At 46.6% G+C, this 11,804-nt stretch overlaps 1 protein-coding gene across 2 annotated transcripts in view; it reads right to left on the bottom strand.

Moving 5' to 3' along the window:
• Window positions 1-1,189: 1,189 nt before the first annotated feature.
• LIN52 (lin-52 DREAM MuvB core complex component) overlaps window positions 1,190-11,804 on the bottom strand; it is a 90,923-nt gene continuing 80,308 nt past the window's right edge. For both annotated transcript variants that reach the window (XM_028506336.2, XM_036012062.1), the window contains exon 6: window positions 1,190-3,182. In XM_028506336.2, coding sequence (XP_028362137.2) covers window positions 3,127-3,182 — 56 coding nt within the window. In that variant the 3' untranslated portion in view covers window positions 1,190-3,126. The remainder of the gene's footprint in view (window positions 3,183-11,804) is intronic.

Genomic DNA, 11,804 nt, shown 5'->3' with positions numbered 1-11,804 from the left:
CTGGTGCGAGAAGACTGAAGAACTGAACACGTGCCTTGGAGAACCGGCGCCCTGCGTCTCAGGACACGTGCTGCAGGGACAGGGGCACTGCGAGGGCATCCTGGGGATGGCACGGGGCAAGGGGAAACAAGCCTGTGGGCAAGCAATGGTTAGTTATTGGAAAAACAACCTCTGAAGATTTAGAATAGAATGTTCAAGCACTGTCCCCTTTGGTCAGTCCGTCGCAGGCCACGCTTGCCCAGATCACAGAAACCTATGGCCCATCCAGGTGTTTTCTTGAAAATCAGGGATGAGCCAATGACGCTTAGCAGTTTGCTTTCCTTAAAATGGAATCGTTTCTCTAAAAGGGCACTGTCAGTTTTATCAAGGGGTGATAACAGTAGTACTGATTACTATTCTCTAGTTTCTCAAACAGAGTTGAGAAGGACCTCGTACTAAGAATTTTAATGGGTGGCAGAGATGGATTGAAATATTTGTTTTCAATCCGTCATATTTAACTGGTAGCCTGCAAAGGGTACAGATAGGCTTTGAACCCTCAGCTCGTAGAAGACACTGAAGAACTAGACGTGGAGGAGACAGCTGAGACCTGAAGCGCTTACACTTTCCTCAGCAGGGCAGGGGGCACGGACTCGGATCCCCTCCACACGAGGCTCGGGGGTGAGTCACAAGGCCGGTGTGCACAAAGGCTGCAGGGACGCAGGGGCAGGATTCCTTCCAGCTGGCTCATCGGGGGTTTATGGGAAGGGTAGGTTCGATGTGTGCAGAGGGATGTGAGGCTTTCTAGGAACTCAACAGCTTAGGCCAAGGCACTCGAGTGAGGAACTGGGGATTGCCCACAGATTAACTGCAACAGAGACTTGTGTGCAGTAGAGGAAGGAAACCGAAATGGGGGGTTAATTAGGATTACATGCAGAGAGTTTCAGGTGCCAGGATGAGAGGTCCAGACTTCACTAGTAGACGTGGGGAGGTACTAAAGGCTTTTAAATTCTGCTTTAGGGAGTAATGAGCTGGATGGCAGGTAGGACAGACTGGCAGCTGGGCGACCACATAGTGAATGACCACACAGCCCCACCACCCACTGTCACATGAAGGGGGAGACAGCGGGATATTTGTCATTAGAGTTGCACTTTCTGATGAGGTCTACACTTTAAGTATGCGACTTGGCCCTTTGAAGAAAAACTCACTCTCCTATAAAAGGGACACATTTATTATGACGACACAGAAAACATCATATACCAAGTACAATCTCCTAACACCCTGAAATACACACATGCACACACTGTACATAAATTTATATTATCAATATAAAAACACATTATTAGCTTTTCCAAGGACGACAAATATAAAACCAATAAATATCGCAATTCTAAAACATCTACTTACATTAAGTGCTGGTGAGTAAGATGACAGTAAAAGAGAGAGGCCACAGCAGACCAGAAACCAACCGCAGAGCTTCGGGTTGCAGACGAGTTGGTTTCGGGGAGGCACCCCGATACACTCCACATTTTTCGCAATTCCCCTTTTGATGTCATCGACTCTTAGAGCAAAGAAAGAATGTGACATTCGGGCACCACTTTTTGTGCACACACACTCTGCTCCACCCCGTGTAAGATAAAGGAATGTCAGTGTAAGCTGAACTTAAATCCAAGGCCCTGCGCCACCGCTCTGCGGCACACAGCGTCCAAGCAGAATGTCTCCCGCTCACTCTCACCCTCTGTGTCTTGTGCTCAATGGTTTCCTTCTTGTCCGTAAGTACAATCACATGGATGGTCAAACGGCACAAATAAGAGAAAAACCCAACGTGAATTCCAGCACATGTCAGAAAACGGCTAACGGGCCGGCTATTAAACTGAACAGCGCTGCACCCTCCTGCAGACACCCGGGGCCGAACCCCTGACCACGACTCTCCTTGTGTCAAAGCGCCGCCCGGCCGCTGCCACACAGACGCTCTTTGCACAAAGTCTAGGAAACCCCGGGTATTTCTCAAACACATCGGAGGCTGGGGCCACCTTGTGAGATGAAACGTGGAGGAAATGTGTCATTGGCGTTACCCACAGGCTATATTTTCAGGTTTTAACACTGAGGGGCAACTGGCAAAGAGCTCCGTGAGAATTATATATTTAGGTCAGGAAATTCTTTTTCTTTCATGTGCATGCTTCTGTCCTATGGGGGAAACAGCTGATATGTGCCGAGAGAGGGGACAAGGGGGCAAAAACATCGCCACCGTTCCACAGCACACATATTCCCTTAAGGTCAATCAGACTTTCTAGTTTTTCATCAAGTGGGAATCCTGCAACCAATCCCCTTTCCCTGTCTTCAGGCCAAACTGTCTCACTTGAATCTGTAACAGATTCACTAGAACTCAAAAGTCCTTTCTGTCACCTTTAAATTAGTCTTGAGGTCTGGAAGTCAATGCAACCTTGCGCGGGCCTTTCACTATACGAGCTAATCCCAAGAGGGACTCGGTACACAGGGGTCCCTTTCCCTGGAGTCAGAATGGATGGTGGGGGCTGGGAGGCGGGGCATGGAAGGCATCAGGGCAGGGGACTATCATGAGGGTGTGGAATTTTAAAAGCAGGCATACATGTTCAGAAGATTCTGGTTTCTCCAGCAGGGGATTCTTGGAATCCAGTATACACTGGAGAGTTCCCAGGTCAGGCTGCACGGTCTGGTCCAGAATCTAATGAGTCTCTGGGCTCCTCGTGTCATAAATACTCAGAGATTAAGAACAACTCACAAAAACCCATCCAATCACTGTCACCACGGACTTTGCCATCACAGAACCAAATCTAACTGTAAGGTCCTGGGGCTTCTGATCACCTCCGGACACGAGGCAGCAGGACTTCGACCCTTAAGAACGGCATGCCCTCCGTTGTCACCAGCGTCTGAGGAGCAGGTGGTCGAGGTCTGGAAGCTGACTGAACAACTGATCCTTGGGCAGAAGAGAGTCTTCTCCTGCTGCCGAACGTCCTCAGCGGCGCAGAGCCCCGGGAGCAGGAGAGAGGGCCAGTCCTGGAGGCGCACCCTCCAGCCTCTGGCCGGGACGCGGTGAGGTGCGCATCGCCAGACCTGCGCTGGGAGGGGAGCGTGGTTCCAGCTCCCGCACGTCATGTCCGCGAGCTGCCGCTACTTCTTGGGTTTCTCTAGAATGTTGAGGAACTTCCCCCGTGTCATCTCTCTGGCTGAAATCACAAAACAAATGAAAGATCAATGAAGACCTAAAATCTAAAAACAGGATTTTAGGAAGACTTAGTTTAAAAACGCAGGCTGATTACACTGTATGCAGGGGACCATAACAGATTTGCTCACCACAAACCTCCAAAAAAGGAGGGAAAACAAACCACTACTGACTACTAAGACTGTACAAAGTCATTCCGAAGTTGGTAATTGCTATAAAGCACAGGCCAACTGGGTAGACTTTATCATCCGCCCTTAAAAAAAGTCACCGGGGAATTCCCCTCAAACCTCTCTCTCTCTCTCTCTCTCTCTCTCTCTCTCTCTCAAGAATGTAACCTAATACTCTTGTTCACGATCTCAGGGGGTTTGTTCTTGGAGGCTGAAATCCAACCAAGATTACAGTCTTCTCTGGGTTTTTGGTCTCTGGACATTTATGATCTCAAAGCAAAGTTAGCGATCATTTACCCTGCCCTCAGTGGCAGCCTCTGGGTGCTGTAATACACCAGGGTTTATGTTCCCTCGGTGCAGTTCATCTGTGGACGGAGTAATAAAGTAGGGTTTATAGAGCTTTGGTCTTCTCTCTCTTGGCATTGTCAGTCCTTAGATATTTAATACAGCCAGGCGAGGTTTACGCGTCTTTCTTTGACTTCCCGCACTATCAATCTCTGAATGCTGCGGTTACAAGAGGGTTTATGCAGCTACTTTCCTGCATATGAGGCTCCGAAATGAAAGTGAACATTCCTCCACTACAAGGGTCACTCCAGAAGCCCCCTGTTTTAGCTCTGTCAAGCAAATCCTCAAACATCATATATAGCCGAAAACCCTCTTTACCCCCATCTCCACAAGCCCATCTTTTCAGGTCTCTTCAATGGATTTAACAGTGCAGGAAGTTCCCGATGGCTTGCCCTGGGAATCTTCTGGCCAGAAATCTTCTGGAAGTACACAGTGGACACACAGTAGGCTGTGTCCCGTGGTCTCCCAAGAACATGTCTCCATCTTGGCCAAAGAAGTGAGGTGGCTAGGGAGGCTCTTGCAGGGATGAGGACATTTGCCCTGGCCTCCTTGCTGCCTTTCCCAAGTCAACAGCGGACAGTGCCAGATGAATGGGCTCCCACCTTCCCCCCCAATTTTAACAGTTCCTGGTTTAATCTGTACAATGGAGAAACAGATCAATTCCAACTCTGTAACTATAGGAAGGGTTTTGGTCTCAGCAGTCCATATACACTCCCCATCCTCCATGAGTTTCTGAGCTCCAACAAAGGGAATGGAAGTCTCAGCGCTGGGTCTTGCCTCACGTGCCCACAACCCCACCCTGTCTCAAGTCACACTGACCATTCCGTCCTTGGTGGATTTACACCAAACCCTATACATGCAGTTACTATCAGATTTACAATTACTTGTTTATATACTTGTTTTCCCTTGCTGAAATGTAAAAATAGAGGATACTGTTATTATTATTATTATTATTATTATTATTATATTGTAATCCTTACTCGAGGATTTGTTTATTGATCTTAGGGAGGGAGGGTGAGAGAGAGAGAGACAGAGAGAGAGAGAGAGACAGAGAGAAAAACATGAATGTGAGAGAGAAACATCGACTGGTTGCCTCCCACACGTGCCCTGACTGGGGATGGAAGCCACAATCCAGGTATGTGCTCTGACCAGAAATCGAACACACAACCTTCTGGTGTATGGGATGGTGCTCCAACCAACTTCGCCACCTGGCCAGGGCCGCTTTATTATGCTTTGTATCACCAGCACCTAGCATAGTGTTAGACCTAGCATCTGCTGAATAAATGTTGGCTGGATGAATGATACACAAAAGAACTTCAACTAAGCAGGTCATGACAAAGTTAGTTTCTTTCCTTCCACGGACAATAAGACTTGCTAGTGGCCCTTGGTGCTCCATTCTCCATATTGTTGGGTTCTTTTTAAGTTTACCTTGCTTGTCGAGGAAGAAAAGTAATTTCCTTTGGTGGAAACAATGCCAGATTAATGGAGAGGTTGGGCAGGGCAGGGTGGGGGAGGGGGACAAGAAGTAAACTATCCTAAAGGAAACCCAAACAACAGGCATGGGGCCAGGGCGGGGGTGGGGGGGCAGGCACTTGAAGCAGTAGGGGACCACTCTGTAAAGTATGTGATTTTCTAACCACTTTGCTGTGCACCTGAAGCTCAGACAGAACAATACTGAATGTAAATTACAACTGAAAAATAAATGTAAAAAAGTAATTTGCTTGCTCAGGGGAGTTGCATGACTTCTTCCAGAGAACACAGGACTTGAGCTCAGTTTAAGTTCCAGCTCTAGCATTCAGCAGCTGGGCGACTCCGAGAGCAGGTGGGAGGCTCAGCTCCTCATCTGTACGACGAGTGGCATGTTACCGTCTCCTGCCTGCCCTTTTGGACACTGAGCGGTGAACACGCTTGGCCTAGTGGTATCCTCAACAGTACCTTTCAGAGGAGGGTAAGTAGCTTGCTGCTTCTCTTGCACGCAGTAGTTCCTGAGTAAACAAATGAACCAAGTGTGGTAAGGGAGGCTAGGACTCTCAAAAATCCATTCCTTGGAGTCTTTTCCCTCAGCCCGATCCTACAGAGACTGACTCAGACTTCTGGCCCGAGTGGGGCTCATCAATGTTTCTGCCGGATGGGTTTCTGCCTGCTCTCCAGCTCTCATTAAGGACTGCGGGACAGCATCAGCCCATCCTGCGACCTGGCCAGCAGCAGCTGCTCCGGAGACCAGACGCGGGCAACACGAAACTGCTGGGGAAAACAGAGCTGTGTTCCAAAACCCTGGGCCAGGAACACTCTACTGATCTTACTAATTATTTCTGCCTGCTGCTCTTCAGATTCCCTGACTCTTTATTATTTTTCCCCAAATTGGAGAATGACTAAGATTTTAAGACTTAAAATTTAAACAGACTCAATATAATCAAGTGGTCAAAAGGATTTAACAGGAAAAATAATGGCTATTCCAAAGTCTCTCAGTGGCAGGCTCTCCTTGAATTTAACCAATCCTGTTTAACAACCCCTCTTCCACTCAATCATTCCTCCCCCTTCGACCTAATCTAAGCACACAGAGCTGCGGGAAACCACTGTAAAAGTACAAGTAATTCAAAAGACATCATCTTCTGCATGGGAGGGGAGAAAGTTTCCCGACTCGCCAGTCCTATATAGGAGATATACGAATTTGTGACACGGCGGCTCCCTAAAAGAGGGCTGTGCCCTATAAATCACACCCTAAGCACCAACCCCTTTCTGTGCACAGAGAGATTGCAGTGGGTCAGGGGCTGCTCCAGCGCACGTGCCCTCCTGTTCACTTGTCATCAGCGATGTTAACATCTCTGATTAATTCACATACCCCTTATTTTATTCCTCATTTCTTTCTCCTTGCTCTCCTGCAGTGCGAAGACTCTTACCGACCTGATACAGTAATCACCGCCTGCTAACCGCACGCCGCCTACACCTAGTGAAATTGTTTAGTGATGCCAACCGCGCTTTTAATTTGCAAGACATCAGACACAGAGGTAATTTATACCAACATCTGTTCATTTTTGACTTCTGAAACAAACTCGCACATGCTGCTACAAAATCCCATTAGGTGTGGGGAGACAGCCTTCTGCTACTACTCTGTACTCACACACACACGCACACACACACCCCTACCTTCCAGGGGGGTTTTGTATGTAAATGCACTTTACTAAAAAATTCTCACCAAGGATCTCAAATCTCCTTGGGGAAAACCTTTAGAGATGTCCACAGTTTGCTCACAGAGGACAGGAAGGTATTTCTATGTCCCCCGACTACTTCCGTCCCTTCTTTCCCCCGACAGTCACAGGCTGGTATACTCTCAAACTACCGGCCAGGGTAAGAATACATCCTCCTCAGTGTGGCACTTCTAGTTCCTGCCTTTCTCTCCTGGTTCTTTTTTTCTACAATGTGCTGGAAGATAATCCTAGAGATACTGAAATTGCTAGAGAGAGTTTTATCTAGAGTCAATACAATGTCTTAACTATTCTCTAATTCTGGATTAATTCTCTAGGATTATAGGTTCACCAGGAAGGCAACGCTGCTTCCACATCCTAAGAACTATGTCAAGAGGGACGCACTGGTCATCAGCCACCAGAATGGGTGCTGTGCAGAAGAGAAGCACGACCTCCATGTGGTCATGACTGACAGGCCCTCCTATGTGGAGCGAGCCCGCAAACTGAGAGCCACCACAGAGACTGTCACCCTAGGGGGACCAGGGGATGGCTGCAGAGAGTGTGGTGAGGAGGCCACTTGTACACATTTGAAGGCAGCAAAGGATAAACCACAATCAACTTCCAGGTCTGTGCTGTCTCTATTAGCCCTTTGTAGTTTTGCTAGGGCTGTCAGGTTCCCGGCAGCTGTGAATACCTGGGGGTACTTAGAGAGGTCAGGGCCGCAGGGAGGACTGCATTGTGCTCGCTGTTGAAGGTGTTGTGCGGTTTAATATAACGTCCTCTTCTGACTCTCCAATTCCTCCAGCCCACATTTAGCCTTGCCTCCGGCTCCCTTTCCACAATGAGTATCCCCAAACTGCCTTCTCTGCAGTAAATTTTCCGGTGGCTGGGTGAAAAAGATTCAGTGGTACAGATTGATTTCCCACCGGCGAGGGGATGGGGGATTACCACAGAGGCACCCTGGTTTAACGAGACTGGGTGCAGTACTCTCACGAGATCAGCCCTCTCTGCCAGGAGTTTGCACCTTTCGCCCATGACATATGGGTTTCATTATGGAAAGGTTTTCCAGAGTATAACTTTCAGGCCTGATAAAATTCTGTATGACTTTAATGTAGGGAACGATGTAAAGATTACGTAAATTTTAATGAAATGGAAGAAACTCATAACATTTGGTTTTTAATTCCATTACAAACAACTTTAAGTATTTCCGTGTCTCAGTACAATTAAAAACATTAGCGAGGCGGAGAAGCGTTACCTTCCACTGGTTCTCTCACACCCCGAAGGGCAACGTCAGGCTGTCTTTCAGAGACTCTAATGTGAGTGGCCAGGAACCAACGGAGACGGCGTAATGTGAAATGAGCGGAGCACTCGGCATCGGACAGGCTTGGAGTTGAACCCCAGCGCCTGCACTGACGCTGCTACTCAATGGCTCCTACATTTCACTTCCACTGAGGGCAAGTGACCTAGGTCATCTCTCTAAGCTTCAGTCTCCTCATCTGTTCAAGGTGAGACAAGCAGAAAGTTCACGTAGGCATTCAGCAAAGGCTAGCTACTGTATAATCATCTATCTCTTTTATTTGAAACCAGAAGTTTGTTTAAGCAACAGGACACTGGATGGGAACGCATTTCTTTTACAGTGCTTTATCCCTACCCAAAGACACACTGCCCCCTACATGTCATAGCTGAAGCTGTCTTCGGTTTCACAACGATAAATAAAAAACATTAAAAATTCTCCAATTCGACAAGGTATGCAAGGAGTAAATTTTTTTTTTTTTATTGAACAGTGAGATCAAAAGAACTTCCTGGACTACGGTAGGTGAGAGCTGAATGCGCACGCCAGCAATGGAGAAAGGGGGTCTTCTCACAGAACCAGTATTCTTCCCTGTCTTATAACGATTTGATGTCACTCAAAACATCCCACTGGCTATTTAGTTACCAAAAAAAGGCAATATGCTTAAGCACACACACCAGTTACTTTATGTACATAAAAGAGGAAAAAATGAAAGAATAGAGAAATCCATACTACAGTAGCCAGGCTGCGGTTTTCTAAGTGAAAATGTCTCTTTGGTTTGGAGGAACCGAGTTCTGGAGTAACGCAGCAGGTTCCTTTCGCAGCAGACACCTGTCTATTGCTGGAACAAACTGTACCTTTGAATTCCATCTCCGACTGTGCAGCTGTGTCCGTTCCATTGGTTCAATCGACTGCCCATCACATTAGAATCTGATCTGCCTCATTGCTAAACCTTGTCATTCATAATAGGCCTTCCTTCATTTACTGAGTGATATATGCCTCTTAACCTTAAACCACACCACAGAACTGTCTGCCCCACCACCTTCAAGTCAATGCAACCACTGTTCTCAGTCTCGACTCCTTGCCCGGGTTTTCACTGGCCAGGGCGAGCTCTGGACTCCCCTCAGCGGCTGCTCCACCAGGGGTCCCAGGCCCTCACCAAGTGAGCATGCACACCGCACCAGGAGTGGCGAAGGGAGGCTGAACTACTTCTCTCTTAAAAAGAGCTCACATGCCAAGCAAATGGAGACATGAATGAATTGTGTCTGCATAGCACGTGCACTCCAGAGGTAAAACCTGCTGGAATAATGCTGGGCGTTAGAGGCAGTTACTTTAACTATACCAGCAGCTACTTCTAGCAAAAAAAAAAAAAAACCCACACACAAAATCCCACTTAATTTAGCGTAAATCAGTCTGCTATGAGGCTGTTTATTTAATTAGATTCATAGAAGGTATTTTGTAGAAATGATGCCAGTTGTTATAATTATGGCTTTGACTCTTTAAAAATTACGTTTTGAGCCCTGGCTGGCATAGCTCAGTGGATTGAGCGCGGGCTGTGAACCAAAGTGTCGCAGGTTCGATTCCCAGTCAAGGTACATGCCTGGGTTGCAGGCCATGACCCCCAGCAACTGCACACTGATGTTTCTCTCTCTCTTTCTTTCTCCTTCCCTTCCCTCTCTAAAAATAAATAAATAAAATCTTAAAAAAAAAGGACTTTAAAAAAATTATGTTTTGGTCCTTGAAACCTTGAATGAATTCTAATAACTACGACACAAGGGATCTCCTAGTCATGGGTGTGTGCTGTGTAGAAGGAAAGCACAAAGAGGGTGGGTGAACAGTTAAGTTAGTCACACAGAGTGCCTACTACGTACCAGATATTAGGGAAGACTCAAATAAATTAGAAGTGGCCTTTAGGATGGGATTACTCTTCACAGGTATTTTGGTGGATCGGAGAACAAAAGGAAACCAGTGTGATTTATAATGCTGGTTTCTCTCTCACAGGAATGTGGAAAGTTTTTCTGTCGCTCTGGCTGAGAGCCAGGGCACAGCAGAGCTGTTCCGGGGCAACCTGCCAGGCTGAGATTCTTCACCGCGTTCCGGTTCAGACCTCTGCATGGAGCGTACTGCTAATCGATTGCTAATTCAAGTCAAGGACTAAGCACTTTTCAGTGCCTCCAATATGAGAGCAGCTGGTGCTGGCGCCACTGTCAAGGGCAGAAGATGCTGTGACTGAGCATGGTGTCGCTGGGTGAGAGGGGTCTCCTGGAGCCTCATTAGACCGGGTGGTCCTCAGAAGGTGGTGTCATTATAATAAAGTCTACTGCCCATTCTCAGTCATCTGTTGTGGGCGAGCACACACAAGTGAGAGTCTTTGCTAGAAAGTTCACTTTTCTCTAAAATATATAAAAGTAGCATTTGAAGGTGGGCAGAATAGCTTTCAGATTTTTGCCTGAAGTTCTTCAGGCAAAGCATTTCAAAAAGGAACCCGAAATACCCAAGGAAAGAATAATCTGAATGCTCTATCTGCGACCAAAGTATCACAGACTATCAAAATCTTCATCTTCAGAATTCTCAAAAAAGCTTTCCTGGGGCGCAATTTCCAGATCCCTTTTACTCTGGATGTCTTGTCTAACAGGACTTTTTCTAAAAAAGGGTGAGGTAGCTAAGAACAGTGTTCCCCCTCCAGTAAATTCAGAGAAAGATCATTTTCCATCAAACATTGTTTTCTTCAGTTCACAGTCAGGTCCATTACCAGAGAATGTTTTATCCAAGAAGTAATTTAAAGAAGAAAAGCCAGGACTTAGCGTACAGGTAAACAAATTTGGACAGTTCCAATATGGAAACTAATTTTAATGGCTTTTCACACAGAATAATAATAAAAAAAAGAACAGAAATATCTAGCCAACAGATTTATTCTCGGAATATAAAACATCAAGCGGGAACATAAAATATGGGCCGTGTCAGCCATGATGCCTGAAGATTGAAAGCACAAGCAGAGGATCTTAATTGTCAGGCGTTTGAAAAATGGTGTCTTCAGGGAGAGCCTGTGTTTCTCCGTCAGCTCTCCTCGCCCTGCCCTCTTTTAGGAGCAAAACAAGACGAGATTTCAGATATTCGGTCCTTCTTCTTACCATGGTTGTCTCTACTAAAAATCCAAAACAATACCAACACCCCCACAGACGTGCGTCCAGGAAAGGAGGGCGAACGGCTCACTTGTATCTGGCTTCCTTTCAGAGAGAGGGCCTCGCAGGCCGGCCCGAGTTCCACTTGGTCCCCTTTTCAAGGGTGAACTCAACTCGGTGAAAGGCAGTGAGATCAAAGCAATGCATTACTACCCCCGGGGCCAGAACTTGTATTAAATACTCATAAATTTGTGTAGAACATTCATGCTTCAGGGCCTTTACATAATAATACATCGTGGTGAGACACTTATTATGACCAAAGCCTAGTAGCTTACAGTCTTAATTTCCTCATCCATAAAGTGAGAACAGCAATAATAATCTATCATGTAAGGTTAAGATAGAACAACAACTACTCAAAGTGACTTGATCACTGCAAAGAATCATTTTGCCCCAAATTAAATATCTTATCCATAGGCGAGGTCCCACTCAGAAAAATCAGACCCAGACCACAGCAGA

This window comes from Phyllostomus discolor, chromosome 1, assembly GCF_004126475.2.
Source record: "Phyllostomus discolor isolate MPI-MPIP mPhyDis1 chromosome 1, mPhyDis1.pri.v3, whole genome shotgun sequence".
NCBI classification, from domain to species: Eukaryota; Metazoa; Chordata; class Mammalia; order Chiroptera; family Phyllostomidae; genus Phyllostomus; species Phyllostomus discolor.
The sequence above is the reverse complement of the archived record's forward strand: the minus strand, read 5'-3'. Positions and strand labels throughout refer to the sequence as shown.